The sequence below is a fragment of the Ammodytes marinus genome, assembly GCF_949987685.1.
Source record: "Ammodytes marinus genome assembly, chromosome: 4".
NCBI lineage: Eukaryota > Metazoa > Chordata > Actinopteri > Uranoscopiformes > Ammodytidae > Ammodytes > Ammodytes marinus.
The window spans coordinates 31574953-31600722 of record NC_137233.1 but is presented as its reverse complement, the minus strand read 5'-3'; the positions used below and the strand labels follow the sequence as shown (position 1 = coordinate 31600722).

General features: G+C 40.3%; 3 protein-coding genes across 3 annotated transcripts; all 3 read left to right on the top strand.

Moving 5' to 3' along the window:
• Window positions 1-4654: 4654 nt before the first annotated feature.
• On the top strand, window positions 4655-12084 carry sec61a1a (SEC61 translocon subunit alpha 1a). Its single transcript, XM_080026322.1, has 12 exons — window positions 4655-4782; window positions 5425-5492; window positions 5610-5675; window positions 6377-6455; window positions 6547-6678; window positions 6765-6874; window positions 7277-7430; window positions 7524-7684; window positions 7808-8005; window positions 8166-8357; window positions 9849-9925; window positions 10812-12084. Exons 1-12 carry the CDS (start codon window positions 4776-4778, stop codon window positions 10996-10998), a joined length of 1431 nt encoding a protein of 476 aa, XP_079882448.1. The 5' UTR covers window positions 4655-4775; the 3' UTR covers window positions 10999-12084.
• Window positions 12085-13245: 1161 nt separating this feature from the next.
• Window positions 13246-16393, top strand: chchd4b (coiled-coil-helix-coiled-coil-helix domain containing 4b). Its single transcript, XM_080026331.1, has 3 exons — window positions 13246-13422; window positions 14467-14565; window positions 14946-16393. The coding sequence occupies exons 1-3, from the start codon at window positions 13401-13403 to the stop codon at window positions 15305-15307; spliced, it is 483 nt and encodes a 160-aa protein (XP_079882457.1). The 5' UTR covers window positions 13246-13400; the 3' UTR covers window positions 15308-16393.
• A 547-nt stretch (window positions 16394-16940) lies between these two features.
• uroc1 (urocanate hydratase 1) lies at window positions 16941-25251 on the top strand (the record flags this gene model as incomplete). Its single annotated transcript, XM_080026321.1, has 19 exons — window positions 16941-17066; window positions 17484-17614; window positions 19722-19815; window positions 19971-20030; window positions 20435-20563; window positions 20680-20741; window positions 20873-20939; window positions 21149-21292; window positions 21396-21484; window positions 21853-21915; window positions 22215-22394; window positions 22995-23092; window positions 23206-23278; window positions 23406-23595; window positions 23721-23819; window positions 23938-24037; window positions 24687-24768; window positions 24887-24986; window positions 25111-25251. The coding sequence occupies 19 exons, from the start codon at window positions 16941-16943 to the stop codon at window positions 25249-25251; spliced, it is 2028 nt and encodes a 675-aa protein (XP_079882447.1).
• Between the last annotated feature and the right edge of the window lie 519 nt (window positions 25252-25770).

The following is a 25770-nucleotide window of genomic DNA, read 5'->3' as shown; positions in this document are numbered from 1 at the left end:
ACAAAGAGATAAATAATAATTATAATTAATAATATTCATTTAAAAAAAGAAGCCTGCCTGTGATTATTTTCATCATTCAGAAACTTTCCATTTTGTCTTGTAATACAAAGATACAACTATCTTGTAATTGATGTCCGAAGTAATTGTCTTTAATGCCAAAGAGGACAAATTAAAAGTCAGTGCCCAGTTTAAAGCCGTTATGTTAGAAACCACACACCAAGCCAGACACCTTGGTGTAATCATACAGCTACTCAGACCTGAATTTCCAAAAACACATTTAATTTTATTTACTCAGTCAGCCTACTACCACCTTAAAACATATGAAGAATGAAAGGGCTTATGTATGAGCAGGATTTAGAAAAACGTGTCCATGCATTCATTTTTAGCAGACTTGACTACTGTAACAGTGTCTTTGCAGGCCTGCCTTCCTAAAAAATCAATCAGACAGCTAATTCAGAATGCTGCAGCTCGAGTCCTCACTAGGACCAAAAAAGTGGATCACATCACCCCTATTCTGAGATCTTTAATCTGGCTTCCTGTCAATCAAATAATTGATTTTAACCCTTTAACTCCCGAACCAAGAAAAAAGCAATGAAAAAATGTTTTTTTGGCATTTTGTTTCCCCTTGGGTAAATAATAAACACAATCAGATATTTTTTTTTTTGCTTGGACCCCATAGTTTTTTAAATATTAACCTCTAACAAACGGTTGAGATGGCGATTCATGGTTAAAGTACCAAAATTCCTAAAAATACCAAAAACAGTAGAAAAGTTAAATATAACGCCAATGTATAATGAAATAAACAACAAAATATGTTTTGTGGGTATTGGATCAAGTTTTTTTCTTGTAGTATGCCACAAAAAATTGCTGTTTTTTATTTCAACAGACGAAAATGTTGAATCGAGCAAGAAAACTTTGCATTTCCAACTTTCATCGTGACCTCATCTGTGTTGAGGTGTAACAGCCCAATATACTCAACTTGAATTCACTTTTGATTGTATGCTAGCTGTCTTGTCGTCAAAATACTGCAGTATAGCGACTGCCATAGTGCCACGGCTACTCCGATTTTCCAGGCAGTCTCATGTTCCATTGCCTGCTCACTTGCAAACAAGGCCCAGAGGTTCTTGAATTCCTGACTTATTCTAATACTTAAAAAAAACATTGCATAACACAGGAAAAAATTGCATCAATGACTTATGTCTTATCAACATTAGTCATTTGGTTGAAATCGGATTATGTTTGATAGTTATGATTTCCACATATGTAGTTACGATTTCCACATATTAATTTAAGATATTTACCAAATTCAATCGGAAAACATCATGTTTGTTATATTCTTGGACAGGATATCAAGGCGTAGTCATGGTGGGGAGGGGTTGCAGTTCAGTGGACTGAGGATCTCATCTCTGCTGTTTGCAGATGATGTGGTAATGATGGCATCATCGGTCTTTGACCTTCAGCTCTCACTGGATCGGTTCGCAGCCGAGTGTGAAGCGGTTGGCATGAGGATCAGCACCTCAAAATCTGAGGCCATGATGCTCAGCAGGAACCTGATGGTTCAACTCCAGATATGGAATGAGTCCTTACCCCATAGTGAAGGAGTTCAAGTAGCCTACTTTTGGGTCTTGTTTGCGAGTGAGGGAACAATGGGAGTGAGATGGCCAGAGAATCGGAGCAGAGGGGCGGTTTTGCACTCGCTTTACCGCAACGTTGTGACGAAAAGAGAGCTGAGTCAGAAGGCAAAGCTCTTGATCTACCGATCGATCTTCATTCCTACTCTCACCTATGGTCATAAAGGCTGGGTAATGACCGAAAGAACGAGATACGAGTGCCCAAAATGGGTTTCTTCAGGAGTGTGGCTGGTTGCTCCCTTAGAGATAGGGGGAAAAGCTCAGTCACCCTGAGAGATTTGGAGTAGAGATGCTGCTCCTTTTGCAAAGAAAGTACTAGTTGAGATGGTTGGGGCATCTGGTAAGGATGCCCCCTGGGCGCCTATAGGGAGATGTTCCAGGCACGACCAAGACCCAGGACTAGATTGCGAGATTACATCTCTAAGCTTGCCTCTGAACACCTCAGGGTCCCCCAGTTAGAACTGGTTAATGTGGCTAAGGAAAGGGAAATTTGAGGTCCGATGGAGCCGTTGGCCCACCGACCCGACCCAACCCTGGATAAGTGGATGGGCAACGTATAAATGGCTGAATTTTGAAAAAATCGCAGAAAGTGACAAAAACGACGTAAATAAGAATTTATTTTAGCATATTTATGATGAAATAGCATTACATGTTTCATATTTACAGCAATGAATGATCAGAAGTATTGATTTGTATTGCACATATTAAATTATAATGGCATTAGATGCACTTTGCTACATTAACCATAAAGTGCTAAATCAACCGTTTGGTTGAGGTATAGTTTTCAAAAAATGATTACACGTTTATTTAAGTCTTTTTTGTGGTATCAATTTACATAATTCTGTTCATTAGGGCGTTGGACAATATGACTTGTTGAAAAAATATACTTACCTTTAAAAATTTCACCCAAAAACTGTCAACATGTTTGGAGTGATTTTCCTGTTTACGATTTTCAGGTTTAAGGGGCCACTCACACTAGGGCCGCGGCCCCGTGCCAAAGCTCATTAGCATACTAAAGTCTAGAACGTTTGGCTAGTGTGACCACGCCATCCGTATTCCAGCACGGAACAGCCCCTTGGCCACGGCACACCTGGGAGAGGTGTGCCGTGGCCAAAGTACAGATGCTAATGAGATGACACGCGCACAAGCAAGCGCACAGGCGGAGTTCCTGACGTGAATTTATTAAGGATGCATATAGTCCTTTAACGCCCGCTGCCTTACTAGTCGGCACCAGAATTGCCCACCACTTGGACTTGTAGCTAGGCTACATAAAATGTGTGATAATTAACGTGTGTGTAGGCCTAGGTGTGGGCTAATAAAAGAGGGAGATAGCTAAATAGGTGAGCGCAGAAAGCAAAGCAAAAAGGTTTTTGTGTTTACTCACGTTCGTCAGATGATTTTTTTCTTTTTCCTCCCGTCAGCTGTCATAATACTGCCTTTACGCATGGCGGTGGAGACGAACACAAAACAACACACAACGGGACTCCGCGGCCCGGTGATAAGGAAACAGTAGCCTACACTAAGGTTTAACAAGAAACTTTATAAAGACACTTAAAAAAACAATCTCTGCCCATACAAAAAGTTCTGACTTGGATTTGATGGAGCGATCGATGTGTATAAAACCATCCGGTACGTATGGTCTGATGACGGGCCGTTATATTAATAATAAACAGCGTGCTGCACAAATATGAGACTGTCCACCACGACCTATTACGTCAAGGCTACATTTTTAAAAAAACAATAGCTTAAGGATTCTCGTTGCTCTAATATGGAAGTGGAATATATGATGCAAATTTGGCCGGATGAAAATATTCGATAGACGTTGGCCAGGTGCAATCGTGCCCAGGCCACAAGCAGTGTGAGCACGGGCCTGCGGGGGGAGTGAGGAGGAGGGGAATCGTGCTGAATCTTCCTGCAGCACGGAACAGGCCAACGGCACTAGTGTGAGTGGGCCCTTAGGGGACCAAAGAGGCATACCATTTAAAGACACAGTGACATCTAGTGTTTTTTTTTAGGATAACATACATTAGCCGAATGGTAGAGATGGCCCAATCAGGTTTAGTTAAATTGAGCACCCCCCTCAATAAAATATAGTGACTCAAAATGTGCTCTACCAAACGGTTGAGCAGGGAGTTAAAGGGTTAAAGTTGTAATGTTGCTTTATAAAGCCCCAAATGGTTTAGAGCAAAAATACATTTCTGACCTGCTGAAACGTTATGAACCGTCCAGAGCTCTCAGGTCGTCTGGGACAGGTCTGCTCTCTTTCCCCAGAGTTAGGACTAAACAAGGAGAGGCAGCTTTTAGTTTTTATGCACCAAATATCTGGAACAAACTCCAAGAGGGCTTGAGGTCTGCTGCAACTCTCAGCTCTTTAAAGTCAAATCTGAAGACTTTTCTGTTTCCCTTTTAACATGTGACTTTTTATTTTATTTTATTTGCAATGGCAATTTGTCTGCCTGTATAGGCTATATGTGTTTGTGTTCATTTTGTGCCCTTGAGCACTTTGAATTGCCTTGTATCTGAATTGTGCTATATAAATAAACTTCCCTTGCCTTATCTTTAGCCATGTTATCTTTCATTATGTAAAACTGTCGGGTTCTTGTTTTTTTCTCACTTCACTGAAGCCAACATCTTAACAAACAAAAAAACAATGAAAAGATGATGACATGAAATAGAAATTATAGTATGAATATCATACATATGGTTATACTCAATAAGAAATATGTGTACAAATAGCACATAGACTATTTAATAGCCTAATTAAAAGAAGAAAGGGGAGATGCATAGGCCTAAGGGTTGGTTATCTCTGTAGCATAGAAAATGTATTTTCTAGTTTTGAATTTGCACTTTGCAGAAAATAAAGATTCATGTTTAAAGGATGAGAAATCGGTAGTTGTCAAATTGAATGTAAACTGATGTGGACATTGTGTTCAATGACACGTGATGTTAGGTATACTCAGCCTTAAGAGAGAGTGAGGGTGTGTCTCTTTAAATCGCTCGTGCTCGTGTCAGTGTAGTGGTGACGTGTCTCTACACAGTTTCTCCCAGGTTTCTCCTCCCGGCGTCTCGGTAGTGTCAGTGCTGAGGTTGACTCCGAAGAGATTCACACAGCAAAGGTGCACATAGGAGCACAGTTGGGACATCATGGGCAGTGAGTATGACTTTTGTTACACACGAGCGGTACGAGAGATATATCTAGGGCGCGTTTAGCGAGAGCCTTAGGGCTGTTTGATCTGTTTAAGACCACTTAAGTGAGTTAGCTCGCGGTTTTAGCGCTGGCATTGATAGCAGGCTAGCTAACGTTGCTAGCAGAAGCTTCCGTACTATATTGTGAGCCTTTTATGGTGATACGTTTTTAGTTGTTTTAGTTGAACAGGTAAGCAGTGTTTCTGTTAGTTGTGTTACTTGCTCGTAATGAGCTTTTAGGAGCTCCACGTTGGTGCCTTGTTGGCAGGAAAACGTTTTAGTATGCTAACTGGTTAGCCACTCATTCAAAGCCATTGACAGTCTAGTGATGACGACGCTTAACATAACCGGCGTTATCCTGAGCTTGCTCTTCTTAAATCCTCCTCCTAATGTTAACAAGAAACGAGTGATGACTGACAATGTAGCGGTTTAACAAAATACATATGAAAATACGTGATTTGAACAATCCTTATTTGACAGATAACGTGATAGTAAGCTCAAAACTACGTGGAGACCGCCCACCATTCACTGCCACGTCCCACTGATGACCAGCTTTTATTTCAAGTTAACTCAGAATAAAAACACTCGTTTTTTTGCTTTTTTCCAGTCAAATTCTTGGAGGTGATTAAGCCATTCTGTGCAGTGCTGCCAGAGATCCAAAAGCCTGAGAGAAAGGTGTGTATTACGCTCGTTTTATTTGTAAATGTGCACTTGGTTATAACGGATAACATACCACAACGGCGTCGCTTCACTTATTGTTCATCACATCTTTAATATGTGATTGTCCAACAGATCCAGTTCAGAGAGAAGGTATTATGGACTGCCATCACTCTGTTCATCTTCCTGGTGTGTTGTCAGGTAAGTGTCACTATTAAGTAATGTATTTCATTTATTTCACATAATAGGTGGAAACTGCTCTGAATACCAGTGCAAATCCATATGATTTCTATGTCCAACAACAATTGTGTACACTACAATCTCTACTTAATGACAATCTGGTCCTCAAATCTTTGTCAGATAAAATTCCTTAATGACCTTCCAACAAAGTTGTGTGTTAATAAGGCTTTTTGGATGTGAAATAACTTTATAATAAATATTTTGCACTTACAAGACTACTGTATATATATAACCTTTTAATGCAGTTTTTTTTTCGCTTTGAAGTTGAGATAATAATTATTTACCCATCTATTAATTGATTTTGATTATTTTGTTTAGAAATATGTATAAAAAAATCAGAGTGCAAAGTTATATCTTACGTTTGCATTTTACGTCCTATCATCCTGCAAACATTTAGATTTATATGAAATGAAATAAGACCTTGCTGCTTATTAAACCTAAAAACATTGATTAATGTTCTGACAAACAAACTGCCCAAACTGGAATCCTTTAGATTTGAACATAGTGTTGCACTGATATGGTTTTATTAACACTAATAATTTGATTACATTTTGGGTAGAGAGACTTCATTTAGGAAAACACGTTCAGGTTCATCTAGAATAAACCTTGTGCATAACTGAAAAGGTCTATTCTCTTACTCTGTGAAAACTATTTCCCTCCAGATCCCCCTCTTTGGCATCATGTCCTCGGACTCCGCAGATCCATTCTACTGGATGAGAGTCATTCTGGCCTCAAACAGAGGTATGTGTCTCGCTATCTCATATTTAGATATACGTTTCAATGCCCATGTCCCCTCCTGCTGGTATTTCATAACTGTGATATCTCCCTCCAGGTACCCTGATGGAGCTGGGTATCTCGCCCATCGTCACCTCAGGCCTGATCATGCAGCTGCTCGCCGGAGCTAAGATCATTGAGGTTGGAGACACACCCAAGGACAGGGCGCTCTTCAATGGAGCCCAGAAATGTAAGAAATCTCATATATATCACATATGGTAAAAATGTATCGATGTGTACACAGATCTGTCCTAACCTTTTGTCAATGTTTTTCAGTGTTTGGAATGATCATAACCATTGGCCAGGCCATCGTATATGTGATGACCGGCATGTATGGAGATCCCTCAGAGATGGGTGCCGGAATCTGTCTGCTCATTATCATTCAGGTGAGAACAGAAATTTTGCGTCTGTCTCTTGTTTTTCCCCCGGCGACTGTGTTTACAGACCACAGCAGCCACACCACTTCACCTCTCCGCTTTAACTGATACAGAAATACTCTGTTGACAGTCATATTGACTTCATACCAGCAGCTTTAGCTGTAGTTTCACCATTTCCTGGTGTGTCTCTTTTCAAAATAAAACTTCCCACAAGCGCAAATGTAGAGGGAAAAAAAGGCACGGGGTACAGAGATTACTGTCGAAACTCAATATTAATCATATGTATCATAAAAATGACATGAAACAACTTCATATTAATGGGAATTATCTATGAAAAAAGTAGAATGATACACCCAACAGGTTTGTTTGGATGTTTTCAGCTGATAGCATCTGTTGTGTTTTCTGTTGCAGCTGTTTGTGGCTGGAATGATTGTGCTGCTGCTGGATGAGTTGCTCCAGAAGGGCTACGGTCTTGGCTCGGGGATCTCACTGTTCATTGCGACCAACATCTGTGAGACCATCGTCTGGAAGGCATTCAGCCCCACCACTGTGAACACTGGAAGAGGTAAGAAGGGTTTTCTCATTAATACCATCCTATTGTTCATCTGCTACCCCACAGAGCTGCGCCTCATCCTTGTGACTTTCTTGGCTTTTCTAGGTACGGAGTTTGAGGGAGCAATCATTGCTCTCTTCCACCTGATAGCCACTCGCACGGACAAAGTGCGTGCGCTGAGAGAGGCCTTCTACAGACAGAACCTGCCCAACCTCTTGAACCTCATCGCCACAGTCTTTGTCTTCGCTGTAGTGATATACTTTCAGGTGAGCTGATTTTCTCAACGTTTTTTGCGAAAGCTAAATAGTTAATGGACAAAGATAAAATGAGCAAATGTAAAGGGTTACATTTACTCACCGATGTGCTGCATGTTCACCTCTTTCTCACAGGGATTCAGGGTCGATCTGCCCATCAAGTCCGCTCGCTATCGTGGCCAATACAACACCTACCCCATCAAGCTCTTCTACACCTCCAACATTCCCATCATCCTGCAGTCCGCCTTGGTCTCCAACTTGTACGTCATCTCCCAGATGCTCTCCACACGCTTCAGTGGCAACTTCCTGGTTAATCTGCTCGGTACCTGGTCTGTAAGTATACACTAAATAACACCTGTCTCTCCCCTTCATTTTCTTAAGCTTTATTCTAAGACTCCAGAAATGACTGACAATTTGTTTTGTTTTTGTTAACCCCACTGTTAAAAGACATTCCCTCTCATTCAAGCATGTCTTCTTTTCTCATGTTTTAAAGGACTCAACGACCAGTGGTCCAGCCCGTGCCTACCCCGTAGGTGGACTCTGTTACTATTTCTCTCCCCCTGAGTCGTTTGGCTCTGTCCTGGATGACCCAGTCCACGCAGCCATTTACATTTGCTTCATGCTCGGGTCATGTGCCTTTTTCTCTAAAACCTGGATTGAAGTCTCAGGCTCCTCTGCTAAAGATGTAAGTTTTTTTTAATCCAGTTTTAAACCATGTAGTGTTAAAGCTCCCATATTATGCAGAATGCACTTTTTCAATGTTTTTTAACATATCCATGGGTCCACGGTGTGCCTAGAGACTGCCAAAGTATCAAAAAAAAGAAAACTCTCTCCTTTTCTCACTCTCCCCCTTTCTGAAACCCTCCACCCAATATACTCCAGTCAGAAATCTCCCCGTTTGACGTCAAAAAACGGGAAAAGCCACCTCCCCCCACATTAGTAACCAGAAACTTCCACCGTGCAGTAGTCTATGATAACCCCACCCCCCTATTTCTTATTGGTCCACGGCCCCGAGATCCTCTGGAAAAATATTCCTTCACCTCCATCTTGTTTTCCCCACTAAGCGACAAGAGTACAGCAAAGCTTGCTGAATGTTGCATACATCAACACAGAATGCTTTTGCTCATAATCCACTAATTTATCTTAACCACAGCAGTCTATTAATGCCTCGTTTTTAATAACACAACGGATAGGAAGCTACTTGAGCTTTTTTTCAAACGGTGAAACTAAAATAAATGTTTTTATTGGTATTTTTGTCTGACTGGTGTATAGCTATTAGCTTTGGGACAAGCATCCAACTTTTGCTCATAATAACCCATTTAGATTCCCCACAGCAGTCTGGCAATGCCTCGTTTTTAGCAAGACAAAGCATAGGAAGGTAATAGTGTAGAAGTCTAACTTTGAAGCAAATTTTTTCACTGATTTTAGTGATATTTTTAGCCGCTAGCTTCGGGAAAAGCATCGACCTTTTGCTCATAATAATCTATTTAGATTCCACACAGCAGTCTGGCAATGCCTCGTTTTTAGCAAGACAAAGCATTGGAAGGTAATAGAGTAGAAGTCTAACTATGAAGCTAATTTATTCACTGATTTTAGTGTTATTTTTAACCGATAGCCCCCGAGTAGCTTCGCAGTAGCCTCCATCTTTTCTGCATTTTTATTGTGAACATGCCGTTTCCATTAGCTTGTGGCTGTCAGTGCATCTGTATGAACATAGTCTTTCATGTAGACAAGGATCGGTCAGGTCAAACTGTTCAAAGTGCAGCTGAGCTCCTGCGTTACTAGCACTAGACATGGTTCTTCTCATGGGTAAACCTAACCGTGGTAACAGCATAGGGTAACAGGCACTGCAAGCTATGGACCTATGGGCAGACGCCAATGGCTTCGCTTCCGGACAGGGGCGGGGGGAGCTCATAGATTGTATATAAAACGAGGGGAGCTGCAGCTCGGTTTCAAAAATAGGCCATCGTGAGATTAGCTGAAAATCAGGGTATAGAGGCATACTACAATAAATGATCTGAATGGTTTTTTCCAGCAAACAACTAAAGAAAAACGTATTAGAGACCTCTAAGACCATATAATATTGACAGAAAAGTGTATAATATGAGACCTTTTTTAAGGGTTGTATTTGAAATGGACCATTTTATTTATAGCTCTGTTCCTCCCATTCATCTAGGTTGCAAAACAGCTGAAGGAGCAGCAGATGGTGATGAGGGGACACAGAGAAACCTCCATGGTGCACGAGCTCAACAGGTAAAAATCACTTGGACATAGTGTGAGATATGTAAAGAAATCCAGCCTTACACATCAAGACTTCATGTACTCTCTTTTAAACACAGTTTTTTACAAAAAGCACAATCTGGATAGCAACAGGCCTTTTTTTCTGTACAGCACAGGTGTAAATAATGACATTTATTATGGCTGGATTCCATTTAGCTGCTTCAGTTTCAGGGTGTGCCTGCTTGTCCGACTGTTTCACTGTCGTAGTTTACCAGGAGACTAAAACAGAACTGAGCCATCCTTAATGTTGTTAGTAATGTATGTGCTTTTCACAGTATGGCCAGTGGACATGACAGTTTATTGGACTACTGAAAAAAAACTTTAATTATATAAAATACTTTATATACTTTAAATAGTAAATAAATAATCTCACTTTCACATGTCACTGCTCAGGTGTCATTAGGATGCCATCATTTTCAGTTGAGATTATTTTCTCAATCATGATGAACTAAAAGTAAACCTCCATACTCAAGTGTATCTCCATTTTTCTTCTTACAGACAGATTGAATGAACTCTTTCTTTTAAATTTTTCTATGATATTCTTTTCCTTTTCTTATTCCACCCAAAGTAACGTTTGGTGCCTTTTTATGAAGGCACAAATATCATGTAGATAGATATGCTAAGCTCTGGCCGTGCATATATAATGAGCAGACTTGAGTGATATTTTGATCTCAATTAAGTCTGGACAGTAAAAGTGATAAGTGTATTTCCCTAAAAACCCCAAACTGTTCCATTAATCACTGCAAAATCATGACCAATGTGTTTGAATAACTGCCATTCTTGCTACTTATAAGTTCTGCTGTAAAGTGAAATTCTTTGTATTAATATTCATCTCAATCGCCCTTTGTTTGTGTCCCAGGTACATTCCTACTGCTGCTGCCTTTGGCGGACTGTGTATCGGTGGTCTATCAGTAATGGCCGACTTCCTCGGAGCCATTGGCTCTGGCACCGGTATCCTGCTAGCCGTCACCATCATCTATCAGTACTTTGAGATCTTTGTGAAAGAACAGAGCGAAGTAGGCAGCATGGGGGCGCTGCTCTTCTAAAAAAAAAAAAAAAAAAAAATGCCAGTGTCCCCCTGCCCTCCACCTTCCACCAACTTTTATTAGGATCACCAACCTTTGCATTTTATTTTACATCCATGTAAAGCCCCTGGGGTCGTCAGCATTCGACTTTCAGGATGTTTTGAGGAATCTTCAGGAATCTCAGCTGAAATGGGACCTTGAAGTGGGTGGGGGCTACACAGCTTGTTGCTCCCTTCCACCTATTTTCCAAAGTAATACAAAGAACAACATTTCAGTGGCACATCATCAGAATTGTTCTAACTGACTGGAGATCATAGCTCCCAAAGGTTCATTTTAAAGGCTTCCTTTGTGTACAAGATGAAGTCCTGAGGGAGTTTGGTCCTATTTTTCTCCCAGACTGACAATGGAGTGCTTCAGTATGCAGGCATACTCGACACGGATGACGGTCGCATGCCTGCTCTGTGCATTAAAAACACTCGATGTTCTGCTTGGTGTTATCTTAGTTTATGCTTTAACTTTAAGCTTTGTTTTTTTGTTTTCCTGTTAATCTGCCAATCATGCAAAGGTGTGGACCAGAAGCTTAACTGTTTAATTGCTGAGTCAAGTACTGTCATGTTCCTGATCGGTGACCCTGTGTTATAGCTTTTAATTTGAACAGGCTCTTGTAAGTAGAGGATGTGGAACTCACATTGGGGTCCAACTGTTAAAAGAAATTGTTCAGTTTTAGTTTAGATTTTTGTGAACGGTCATCTGATGTTTCAACACGCCAGGCTCCTCCCACCAAAAAAAAAAGGGGAAAAAAGGGGTAAAAGGGGTCCTTATTGTATGGCATTCCCAGGGAGCTGCAGTATTAACTCACACCACACATTCGTTTTGTTACCCACTTTAAGATAATTTGTTTTTAATTATCTGCTCTAAGCAAACTGACATTGATCGCTTTTCCACACCTGACAAATTATGATTTTCTTTCTGTACATAGGTCATGCATTAAATAACTTTGAATTTGTCCTAAGTGTAATATAAAAGTCTTTTGAATATGAAAATGAATGCATTTCAGAACAAACTTATTGAAAAAACGTTCTCAATAAAAACTTTTGTGGAAAAAGGCTTGACGTCTTTTGACTGTTCTACATCTCTGAAGTGTCCTAGTTAAATGGTGGTATTAATATTATAAGCAATATTTATTTTTCTTTCTCAATATTTTTCTGCTGCTATCTGTTTTTTTTTTATATAAGTTAACAGCAGTCAAACCTTAACCCATGATATATAGGAAGGAAATAAACAGTACATTTGCTAAAACAGTGTAATGTAGCTGTAAGCAACTGTATAACAAGTGATTTTTTACTCAAGTTTTTCTCAATAACCACCTCCTATGAAGACACTTTATATTATTATTATTGTGATGTCATTCATTGTCTGTTTAGTCACAGCCTCCACGTATGGATGTCTACAGGAGAAGCTTCAGTAACAAACACATTTGCTTACAACTACATTGTACTGTAGAATAACAGTTTATTACATATTCATTTAATTCTTATTCTATAATAATTTTAAGGTAAAATGTTAAGGCAAATAGAAAATATTTTCAGTGCAAACATAATCTTTTAAAATATTAAAGAGCCATATGATTACATATATCCTAGTTGTACTATGGGATTGTATGTCAAACAGCTTTGCAACATGTATAAAAATAGAATTTGTTGATAGCATGATTTATTTTTACTCTAATCGTCCACCACTAAAATAAATATATTCACCTAGAATAAAAGTACACTTTTTTTTAAAGGTTCAGTAAGTGATTTGGTCCTTTTAGCTAACTTACTGTCAGTGACTGCAGTTAACAGTCCCCTCCCTCGTCACTACGTCACCACCAAATGAACACACAGCAGTCTTTGTCAGAAAGTGCACATCGTTCACGGGCACAGAGACCCGTCTCTTTATAGCACTCTGTCTCCTGATTGGCTAAAACGAGCGGGATACTCAAAATGTTATTTGGCAATTACTGCAAAGCTGAATGACTGGGAGACCTGTGTTATGAACTGCATACTTTTTTCTTACGATTGCTGTATGAACATAGAGAGGTTTAACATGTATATTAAAGAAAAAAATATCTCTTACTTCACCTTTAATTCGGAAAGGCTGGTTTGCCATTTTTGCATGCAATGCTGCAATACCATGTTTCGAGCTGTTGGGGGCAGCAATGCGCTCCGTCTAATCTACAGGAAACAGAAAACGAGAAGAAGAAGAAGACTACACGCTCACCAAGGATAGTTGTGAAACAAGCTAGCCGTCGCTTGGGCTTCACCAGAACCACTGACATCTCCATGAACGGTCCTGTGTGCCAGTAAGAGCCGCCGTATGCCCCGGAGCTGCTGCAGGAAATCACAAAGAAAAACCGAGTCTGTCCCAGCAGCGCAGGAGAAATGAGCTCGATCAGAGAGCAAGGTAACCATGCTCTACTACTGTACATGTCGGCTAACTTATCTGGAAAGCTAACCATGAAGTAGACTGAATTAGTCTGAATGAAAAATGAATAATGATATAATAATAATAAGTTGATAATGTGTATTAACAAGCGGCCTCTTGTTAACATGAGGCTGTTTAAACCAAACCCGTACATGTTTCATCCTCTGTCAACTGTCATCTGGCATCACAGTGTTTAACCTTGACCAGTAGATACAGTGCAGGATGTCACGTCACAATGAATCACCTCCAGTGTGTTTCTCATAGAAGCTCACCTCGAGTCCAGTCAATGACCGGTGGTCTCTGTCATCACTAGAAGTCAATGTTTGACATCTTGAAGCCTTCTCCACTGACCATGGCTCTGAATGAAACTGCTCCAGTGATGCAGTTTTACTCAGTTCCTTTGGTGAAATACTTTTATGCTGTATATAGTTGTACATGTGGAACTTGTACTTTATTTGAGTATTTAAAAACTAAAACTCATCATCATTTCTGCTCTACATACCTCCATACCACCCCACAACATATGGAGATATGTGTTTAAATGTGCGCTCCAGAAATGTAGGCCTACAACCTGTTTTGCCCAAGTAATATCTACACACAGTTGAAATACATGTGGCCAGATGGTGCAAAAGCAGACCAATGTCTGATCTCCCAACCAGAAATTGTGTTTAATTTAGAATTTTTACTATGACATTTTAAGAGGCATCAGACAGTTGAAAACAAACTTGTTTAATATGAACAAACTATGCAATGTCTGTCTATATTGTTTTAACCTTTCTTTCTTTGGCCAATCTAATATATGGAACAAAAATCCCCTTGATGATTTATCAGTAGGGCTGTTGTCAGGAATGTGCTGTGCACTGTTCAAACAAAGAATTTCAGCTGCTGTATGCCCAGATTCAAACCGTGTGTCAATACTTTGTTAGCTTCAGAATATTGAGGTAAGTAGAGGCTGTAGTAGGATAAGCTGCCACAGTACTTATCACTGATAGTTATTTTGTCCTTCCACATTTCACACAACAGGTAAAGACACAATCATCTTTGTCACCAAAGAGGACCATGCAACACCCAGCAGTGCTGAGCTGGTGGAGGAAGACCCCAACGACCCATACGAGGAGTCAGGTGAGAGGCTCAAACTAGCAGGAGGAAGCTGTCGTCTGTAGCTCAGGGGCTCATACTAACTTACCCTGTGTTCCAATCCCCATACTTCCATACTATTTAGTATGCCAGAAAAAGATTTAGGATGTACCAATACATGCACGTCAATTGTAGTATGCTGAAAATACATAAACGCCCCGCTAACTCCAATAGCATTTTGGAGTATTCGTCTTTATTCTTGAAATTTCTCGACATAAGGAAAAAAATAAAATCTGATTTGATTTTTTTGTTCTCTCCTGTGTCCCTAAAACACTTCTTTACTTTAGTGTGTAGTGTAGTAAAAAGAAAGAGTATGCGATTTGGAACGCACTAACGCAGGGTTAATCCTCCTCTGTCATCCATAGGTCTGATTCTTCCCAGTGGAGAGATCAACTGGAACTGCCCGTGCCTGGGTGGGATGGCCAGTGGACCGTGTGGGACCGACTTTAAGGAGGCCTTCTCCTGTTTCCACTACAGCAAGGAGGAGATGAAGGGTTCTGAATGCATGGAGCAGTTCAGATCCATGCAGGAGTGTATGCAGCGTTACCCAGAGCTCTATCCACAAGATGATGACAAGCAGCCACAAGAACAATCATTAGAAACAGATCAGGCCCCCTCCTCACAAGACTCTGAACCTGCAGATACGATGGCTGCAGACTCAACCTCTGCCACTGACCAAGACTCTAACACCTCAGCACCCATCACAGAGGGCTCAGTAGAAAGCTAATGGTTAGCCTCAGTGGTGACGTAAGCCACAAGCCTTCTAGTCATCCCATTTTGCATCCAAAAAATTTAAAAATAAATTCTTAAAGGTGCTACGAGGAACTTTTTAATATATTTCTGAAACAGTCTCATCTTTCCTCCTGATAATCGTAAATTACATGTGACGGCAAACGACACCATCAGTGCAAAGAAATGCTATTTTTCTATAGTTTTTTCTTAATGCCTTTTTCGTGGGTATGCTCACCCAGGAACTACAGCTGGCGTAGTGAAAACACTACCGCTTTTGTCCAAAGGGGGTACAAGAATGAGCACAGACTAAAAGTTCCTCGGAGCACCTTTTTAAATGTACTCTTAAAATGAAGGGGCGAATGCTGTATCAGAAAATAGGAAATATCAGTTGGACACTCAAAAACATTTTATTATATATAAGATGGGCTTTTACTTTTTCTAAAACTATTAGGCCTATAATGTGATTATGAAAAACAAACTACTATTTTGAGTGTTTTAATTCAAGTTGTTCAATCCTGCCTTTTGGTTTACACAAGACAAAGGAATCTTTAGATCAGTGAAGAGCTTAGAGGACCAAGCTAAGCAGCATACACACCCCTGATGTGTAAAGTGTACATTTCTTGTTTAACGTTCTTTGTCTAAAGATAGACACTTTTATTTGTCCATGATGTGACTTACCAAACAAACGTCTGAAACCTTCTAAGATTACAGTAAAAACATGCTCTGTACTCATACATCCTTTTTTTTCTATTTTCTTGCCTATTGTATGTGTGCTATTTTCTTATGAAATATTGCGTATTATACTTCATGTATGATAGAGAGTTAATATTCATCTTAAACTTTGACTCAACGTTTATTAGTCATGATGGTGATAAATGATGATAATAAAGTTGCAACATTAACATAGAAGTGAAGAATATACCTGGGAACGTTCTCCTGCAGAGTGGTGTGTTTCAGCTGTTACCCTCTTCCCTGTGGAACTACATTTTCCTTTCTAATTTAAAATAAGACTTCAAACTTAAACCATATCTGTGCAACACATGACTGAAATGACGCAAAGTGAATATTGTCGAAAGCTTTATAATAAAATGTGTGATACCTCTTCTGGTTCTTGTTGTGAAGAATTTGCATTTTTACAGCAGATTTGATCAGATAAAGATTGATGGATCTGCAGGTGATGTTTGGATATGATTGTACTCAGTCAGCATTACAAAACCCAGTGAAAAAAAAAAAATGGCGACACAATTCTACATAATACTTGTTGACTGTTCCAAAGGTTCTGACAAACACTTTTTGTTTAACCGAGTAAAGCATCAGGGGTCAGAGGTCTGTGCTACTGTTTGTTCACTGAAGCATGTACCGCTCCAAACTCCCTCAGCGATCAATAATTACCAAACACCCATTTCTATCCGAGGCGTACCATTGGTCGTTTGGAAAAGGGCAAAAAACAACCAAAAAAAGACATCAAGGGGAAGAGAGATCACCCTCATAAGGACTCTGCTGCTCTCTCCGACAGGACTACACTCCCAGTGAGTGTCAGAGCTGCCTTCAATCTCCACAGTCGTAACTGTCTCCAGGTTTCTGCATAAGTGTGTGTGAAAGAAAAAATACTGTCATACAAAGAAAGGATGTCTTCTTTAAAGGATGTATGCAGTGGTTTACCCCTGGACCCTTTGCCCCCTAACCGCGGGAGAGACCCCAATGTGCCACATGCACCTTTGCGGACCCCCAACCTCACAGCAGAGGAAGAGCGGGTGAGTTAACGCACACAAAAAAAATGCAATTTCTTTGCAATTAAACTTTTCTTAATCAAGTTTGGCACTCAATTGTTTTTTTACAGCTGTACTCCAGTTTAATTTTAAACATGGTTAAGTTGTCTATCAAAATAAAAAAGGAGGGTAAATTTGGACTTCATATAATGAAACAATGTGAGAGTGATCCCTACTGTGTACTCTTGACTTATTGCATCATCTTTGTTGGCTCATGTGGTGCTCTAAAAAAAATTGATTTTTCTGTTTGGTCAAACTCAGACCAAAGGGCTTCAGTCAATAATTACAACAGTGAGGTCTGTTAAATAAGGAGGGAGAAGTGTAAACCATCTACTCGTCTAAATCAGTCCCTTGTGCTTTGCCTTTACCTTAACTAACTGCAAGTCTGTTTCTGCCCTCTAGTTGGCGCTGAGGAATGCCTTGCGTTACTTCCCCCAGTCCCACCATGCGACTCTTGCGCCGGAATTTGCTCAAGAGCTGCGGCAGTACGGGCACATCTACATGTACCGCTTCTGCCCTATACTACGTATGAGGTGAGGCAACCTGGCATTTTTTTTTTTTTTTGTGCAAAAAATATTATGACCATAATCTCTTAAATTGGGTTATTAGGTTAAAAGATATGTGCTGAGACAGAATTTGTTGCTGTTGACCTGAATTTTTTTTATATATATATATATATATATATATATATATATATATATATATATATATATATATATATATATATATATATATATAGGGGAGAACGTAGCAAATGTTCTCCCCTATATATATATAGGGGAGAACATTTGCTCCCCTCTAAGCGAGCTAAAATTATTCATCACTGAAATTTACACATTTCGCATTAATTCAGGATGTTTCCTAGAAATGGGCATTAGCAGAATTTTTTCAAGACAAAGGGCAGTGAAAATATGATTGTTTTAAAAAAAGTTGTCATGTGGCTCACTTTACCCCAGCTGTGGGGTAAACTGATCCACTTACTATATCCACTCTGAAACTACCATAACAACACATATTGTAACAGTAAGAATCCTGAAAGCTAGCCACACATTCCAGAACTAATGTCAGACTAGTAAAAGAATGATGGGGTTTGGTCAATTAAGCAAAGCAAATTTTCTAAACACTTGAAAGTAACTCTGAACAAAATCAAATACAACATATTATAATTCAAAGGGTTTTAATAAGATTCAAATGAAAGATAGAACCAGTTAGATTAGAACACAGTCTGGGGGTCAGAACACAGGACCCTTAGAGCCAGCTAGTGTCTGGGGGTCAAAGCATAGGAAAATCAGAACCAGCGAGAACAGCCTGGGACTCAGAACACAGGAGAAGACCCAACTGGATTATAACAGCAGCCTGTCATACTCTACAACTAGGCCTACTCTACATTCCAGCCCTGAAGGTTACAGGGAAAGATGAGAAGGTGCTCTTTCCGTGTGGTTGCCCTGGGTCGTCTTCCTGGTGTATTTCCTTGGCATGATGGCTTTTCTACAATGTGTATGACATTAAAATAAAACATATGTTATGTAATATTACATTAAAATATGTTTAAGACTAAACTTAACTTGTGCCTCATGGTGGGGGAAAGTGAGACAGTGGCTCACTTTCCCCCACAGCATTGGGCTCACTTTCCCCTACCACCACAATTTGAGAAAAAAACTAGCATTTCAGAAAATGCTACCACCACAATTTGAGAAAAAACTAGCATTTCAGGCTAATCTTCAGTTATCAGCATCACATGGTTTTATATGTTGGTAGTTCATCAACACGTATGATAGAAGTTTTTCTACGTGAATACATTTGCTTTGGCACAAAAGATGATTAAGTTGACAGCAAGAAAATGTACTTTTACATGCAAAATACCTCTTTTGGTGAAAAAAAAACATGCTTACCACAGCACCATGAGGTCCTCTCTTTCAGGGCCATGGGGAAATGAATGAGAGGGGCTTGAAAACATATATCACACATGACCACAAATGTTTTCCGTTGCCTAGATACAGGGGGTGGCTCACATTACCCGATGCGCCTCAGATTCCCCCGTTCTCCCCTATATATATATATATATATATATATATATATATATATATATATATATATATATATATATATATATATATATATGTATATGTGTATATATATATATATATATATATATATATATATATATATATATAGTGAAATTTAAGTCCTTCTAAATAACATTAAATAACATAAGCCAGAAGAGAGACTGATGTGTCTGTCTTAGTACCATATTATCAGTCTGCAGATGTAACTGTCAGAAATTCCATAATCTTATATCATAAATAAAACGTTGAAAACACACCCTGATTCAATTTAATAATTGAGCTGATAGGACCAGAAACCTATATGGTGGCTAATGAAAGGTATATAATGTTAGCAGACTTAGGATAAAAATTGCTGTATAACCAGTACACAGTCAGCAAGACTTCAGCTAAACAGCCAAAGTCCAAAAGCACCTCCAGAAAGAGATAGAAAATCATTGTCATCCCGTACTTCAATTCGTAGCCTTCAGTGAACTACTGTCTAGAAATGAGTCTTGTTTGTTCTAAGATGGTATTGTCTAGTTTGTCTTTTGTTTTCATCACAACTGTGCTGTAAGATTTCCTTGTGTTTGCTCAGAGCTTACCCCATAGATCAGTACCCATGCCGCACACGTCAAGCAGCGTCTATCATGCTAATGATTATGAACAACCTGGACCCAGCAGTGGCTCAGGTGAGCCTCTAAACTCAACTGATATCACCTAGAAACTAACTCAGCTATGGCTTAATCTATGTGTAAAGTGTTGTGTTTGAATTTGTATCCTTAAATAAAAAAATTTTGAAATGAAAATGAAATGAATATATTCTCTCGTTTCCTTTATCCTTCAGTTCCCCCAGGAGCTCGTCACCTACGGAGGGAATGGCCAGGTGTTTAGTAACTGGGCGCAGGTAAGCCGTGAGTTAGCTCTTCTTAGGTCTAGTGGGTTTTTGTGTAATAATGTATATGGAGTCTGAATGGGTGAATTGTCAACGTTTGTATTGTCAAAGTCAAAGTCTTTCATTGTCAGTTCTGATATATGCAAGACAAACATCAGAATCAAAATGGCGTTTATCTCTGACCCACAGTGCAGTTGGAACGATAAAATAAAAACTATATAGAGTTAAATAAGATAAACATAAACAATATCTACATAAGATCAATTCTAAATTCTAAGTAGTGGAAAGGAATTTTCTGTGCAATATAAAACAGTATATATATATATATATATATATATATATAGAATAGAATAGAAAGTAAGAAGTAGATAAGTTCAATTGAAATGTGCAATGTGATGAATATTGTCTTGATGCAGTTTCGCCTGGTGATGCATTACCTGAGCGAGATGACAGAGGAACAAACGCTGGTCATGTACAGCGGCCATCCCATGGGCCTGTTCCCCAGCCTGCCTTCCTCACCGCGCGCCATCATCACCAACGGCATGGTAACGGCCCCACACACACCTCCGCATTTAATGAGCATTAATGACACGTTTAAGCCCACACGCATCCCCGCAGTACTACTGACATCACTCACACATGTTTTTGCTTCACTTTGCAGGTCATTCCAAACTACTCCTCCAAAGTGCAGTATGAAAAGATGTTTGCCCTCGGTGTGTCAATGTAAGTATTTTAGGCTCTTGTTCATACGCTCATCTGGTGTCTATGTTATTTTTGAAGGAAGGGATGCTATGTTAAGCCTCCTAGGTGGACACCGATGTGTTGATCTTTTTTTTTTGTTGGTCCAATTTCAGGTATGGTCAAATGACCGCAGGCAGCTACTGCTACATTGGACCTCAAGGGATTGTTCACGGCACTATGGTTTGTCTGTTATTTAGAAAAATGAAATATAAATGAAGACGAACACAGCATTTTCCTCATGCAAATGATCATTTTAATCAGCGGTTTCCAATCTGATGGCCAGAGCCTTGCCCCCCAAGAGGTCATAATATTAGTGTAGTGAGATGATTTCATTGTCATTGTTTTAATTGTAACACTTTCACTAATGACCTCATGTGTTTTCTGTGCAGTTGACTGTGCTGAATGCTGGACGGAGGTACCTGGGCACTGATGACTTGAGGGGGCGTGTTTTTCTCACCTCCGGCCTGGGGGGCATGAGTGGAGCTCAGGCCAAAGCTGCCGTCATCTCCGGTTGTGTTGGCGTGATAGCAGAGGTCAGTCGGCTGGTATCCTCCTGTCATTTTCTTGTCAATGCACACTGCGTGACCGAGAAAGAATGAATGTCAAAGTCATTGAGTGCATTTGATGTCTATGTAGGTGGATGAGGCTCCTCTCAGAAAGAGACATGAGCAGGGCTGGCTGATGGAAGTCACCAGCAGCATAGACCAGTGCATTAAACGCATCAGGTAACAAAGAGAAAAACTTAATTATAAATGTCCAAATCATTATTGAAATAATCATTGCTGCATACTTACTATTGTGTGTGTGTGTGTGTGTGTTTGGAGGGGGGATGGGGGGGGTTCTCTGCATGAGTGTGAAACTTATGGTCAATTCCATCGAGTTGAAATCAAGACTTGTAATACTTTTCGATTTGATTAATATTAATTACCAACCCTGTTAGCTAAGAAAAAAACCTACCTTACCTCAAGTTGGATGGAAAACTCTTTAAAGATGTTACTTAGGGGAAAGAGCACGTGTCCGTATCCCATGATAGAAGCACTCTGCTGTGTAACTCGAGATGCTGTTGTGATTCTCATTTGTTTTTGTCTTTCAGAGAAGCCAAGCACTCCAAGACTGCCCTCAGTCTGGGTTACCATGGCAACATTGTCGACTTGTGGTGAGTGACAGGTTGTAAAAACTGTCTGTGATCTGGTCAAAGTCAAAGTTATTCCTATAGCACATTTAAAAACAACATCAGTGCTGTACAAGATACAATACAAAATAACATATAAGATACATGAAAAAAAAGTTAGGAGTGTCAAAGTCTCAACTTGTGTTAAAGGCCAATGCAACAAAAGTGAGTCTTCAGCAACATATTAAACTGTTCAACTTTACAGGGATCCAGGTTTTATTCTGTAGCTACAGTGAAAGCGTTTTGCTACAGCCTCTTGAAATGACTTTGACTTTTACCACCAGGGAGAGGCTTCTGTTGGAGTACGAGAGGACGGGGGAGCTTCTGGTGGATTTGGGTTCAGACCAGACCTCCCTGCACAACCCCTATAACGGAGGCTACTACCCAGTCCAGCTCAGCTTCCGCCAGGCCAACCAGCTCATGTCGACTGATCCTAATCGCTTCAAGACCATGGTCCAAGAGAGGTCAAATCCATACACAGATGTTTTAGTTTAGTTTAGTTTATTTATTTCACATACAATCGCTATAAAAAACATGTTGTAGAAAAAAAAAATACATGTGTGTGTGTGTGTGTGTGTGTGTGTGTGTGTGTGTGTGTGTGTGTGTGTGTGTGTGTGTGTGTGTGTGTGTGTGTGTGTGTGTGTGTGTGTGTGTGTGTGTGTGTGTGTGTGTGTGTGTGTGTGTGTGTGTGTGTGTGTGTGTGTGTGTGTGGCATGTAGAAACCACATCCAACATACATTTACATATTAGTGTTGTTGCTCATATGCTTACATACACACAGCATAGCATAAGAGCAGATGAGCATATAAGCGCGCAAACACACACACACACACAAAATATATGTACAAATGAAAAAAAGCTATGCAAAACAATCAGAGAAATTCAGTCAAAATATAAGACAGTAATAAAAAATAATTAAAAAAAAATAGAAAAAATAAATCAGTTTCAATCAGTTACAACAAATCAAAGTGTAGTGATAAATATGAATGGGTTTGGACTTTGTTGTGCTACATATTGAGCAGACATAACTTATTGTTTCCCCCCTCCCCCATACCATCACACAGCCTCCGAAGACAAATTGCGGCCATCAACAAGCTGTCTGAAGCTGGTTTGTTCTTCTGGGACTATGGCAATGCCTTTCTCCTGGAGGCCCAGAGAGCTGGTCAGTCATTTAACGCTCACACAGACACAGTCAGAATACAGTTTACTGTATCATCATTAAGAAGAGTCCATGTCAGAATGATAAAGAGTCTTGTTTCTTCTTTGTTTTAACAGGAGCAGAGGTAGAAAAGGTTGGTGGAGGAGCGACAGAATTCCGTTACCCCTCTTATGTCCAGCACATTATGGGGTAGGACATGTTCTATATTTACTCAATCTAGCATTAATCCTATCAAGATCAAAGGACAATAAACTATTGACTATATCAAATCTTTCCTTGTTGCCTTGGGATAAATAGTTTATTATCTATGTCACAGGGACATTTTCTCTCTGGGTTTTGGTCCCTTCCGCTGGGTGTGCACGTCTGGCGACCCTCAGGACCTGGCTGTAACTGACGGTATTGCTGCCACCGTCCTGGAGGAGATCAGTGCCAATGTGAGCGATCGCGTCAGACAGCAGTACAATGACAACATCCGCTGGATCAGAGAGGCTGGGAAGCACAACATGGTCAGTAACTTTTTTGGTGCAACCAATGCCTACATTTAGTCCCTTTTTCAATCGCCCATTCTGTTGAAGAGAAACGTAGCATGTAGCGAGCCAATGTCCTCTGTGTATTCTTCTCTCTGTTTCAGGTTGTGGGATCCCAAGCCAGAATCCTCTACTCTGACCAGAAAGGACGCGTCTGCATTGCTCTGGCTATCAACCAGGCCATTGCTGATGGAACAGTTTCAGTAAGAGAATACGTAGTCTGTGAATAAGATATATTACTTGATGTTTCACGTGCTATCTGATCTGCATGATATCTCTCATGTCACTGGAGTCTCATCAGTGTCCTCTTCTGCTCCTCAGGCTCCTGTGGTGATCAGCAGAGACCATCATGATGTCAGTGGCACAGACAGCCCCTTCAGAGAAACCTCCAATGTGTATGATGGATCTGCCTTCTGTGCTGGTATGTTTACTGCAGCCATGCACACGTACAACTTCCTCGGAAGAAACAGCATCACCAAACAAAATAGACGACAATAAATGAAAGAAAAAAGCCACTCATACATAACACAAAATCAATTCCATGTTTTAAGCCTCTGCTAATTGGTTTTGTATCATTCCGACAGCTGTCTGGAAAGTAGGAACACCTTAGAAACCAGAGAGAGAGATGTAACACAGGACAAAAACACTTCTATATTTTGTCAGGGGTCAGTGTTGTGCTTTGTTCTGTTGACAATGATGCAGGGGGGAGGGGGAGGGGACACTGCAGGCAGACTCTGACAGATGATAAAAACATAAGGCAACATCACTTCAGCTCAAACAGTATCTGTTCCAAGTTACTGCGCACATACAAATACAGTAGTTATTGTACAAGCCTACAGTACAGCCTTGTTTCCCCAGCTGTCCTGTCTCCCATCATCTTCACTGACCAGTGACACAGCAGGAACCATTTTCATATTTTTTTTTACTGTTTAAAAATGTAGCTTTAGTAACTAAATACTCTTTTTTAACTAAACATTTATAGTTTTTCAAAAATAAATTGTGTTTGTATATTTGTGTAATTTTTTTTTAAGAATATTTCTGGTTTCTAACAATGTCTTCATGTTTCACAGACATGGCGGTCCAGAACTTTGTTGGTGATGCGTTCAGGGGCGCCACATGGGTTTCCCTTCACAACGGTGGTGGTGTTGGCTGGTAAGGCTGGCTGGTCATCGCATAGGAAAACAAATCTATGTGAATATGGTTCTTGTGATCCATCATGGGCATTTGATTAGAGTGTTTAATGACTTTATGTCCTGTGTGTTACCTGCAGGGGCGAGGTGATGAACGGAGGGTTTGGTTTGCTGTTGGATGGCTCAGAGGAGGCCGCACAGCGCGCCAGACTGATGCTCAACTGGGACGTATCCAATGGGGTGAGTGTGCAGACAAGAAGGGCGGCGTGGTGGATTCCAGCTTCACTTCATGTTTACAGTGTGCTCATACTGCAGATGGTTGCTGGCCCTGGTTCTTCTAACCCTGGTTTTCTGTGCGCCACAGGTTGCTCGTCGCTGCTGGTCTGGAAACTCAAACGCTTACGAAACCATCCAGCGCACCATGGAGGAGAACGGCCAGCTGCGTGTCACCATGCCCTTTCCTGTGGAAGATGAGCATGTGCTGGACCGCGCCCTGCAGGGCTAGCTAACACTTTATAGCATAGGTTAACTGTCAGCTGCATACAGCCTCACAGCAGAGGGTTAGGTATCCGTCTGTTTAAAGTCATACACTGAAGACTACACACATGCTAAACGTTTCATCAACACACTGAAAAACCAGCAAAACTTTTTGTCAGAACAAGATAATGAATCAGGGGCAATGTTGTTACATCATTTGTTAGTCATGAATACACAGAATGCAAACTTCTATTGTGCAAGGCTGTTCTACTCATTTGATCTATATACATTATACAATATACACTCACCGGCCACTTTATTTAGTACAGCGGTTAAATTTCTTGTTTACACATATAACTTATCAGCCAATCACATGGCAGCAACTCAATGCATTTAGGCATGTAGACCTGGACAGGACAACTTGTTGGAGTTCAAACCGAGCAACAGAATGGGGAAGAGAGGGGTTTTAAGTGACTTTGAACATGGCAATGTTGAGGGTGCCAGACGGGCTGGTCTGACTATTTCAGAAACTGTTGATCTCCCGCGA

Excerpts from the sequence above, each read along its gene's own strand:
- chchd4b (XM_080026331.1), top strand. The coding sequence starts at position 13,401 with ATGAGCTCGATCAGAGAGCAAG. Across the intron at positions 13,423-14,466 it reads GAGCTCGATCAGAGAGCAAG|GTAAAGACACAATCATCTTT; the intron begins GTAACCATGCTC and ends TTCACACAACAG. Across the intron at positions 14,566-14,945 it reads CGACCCATACGAGGAGTCAG|GTCTGATTCTTCCCAGTGGA; the intron begins GTGAGAGGCTCA and ends TGTCATCCATAG.
- sec61a1a (XM_080026322.1), top strand. Across the intron at positions 6,456-6,546 it reads CATTCTGGCCTCAAACAGAG|GTACCCTGATGGAGCTGGGT; the intron begins GTATGTGTCTCG and ends ATCTCCCTCCAG. Across the intron at positions 7,685-7,807 it reads CTGTAGTGATATACTTTCAG|GGATTCAGGGTCGATCTGCC; the intron begins GTGAGCTGATTT and ends TCTTTCTCACAG.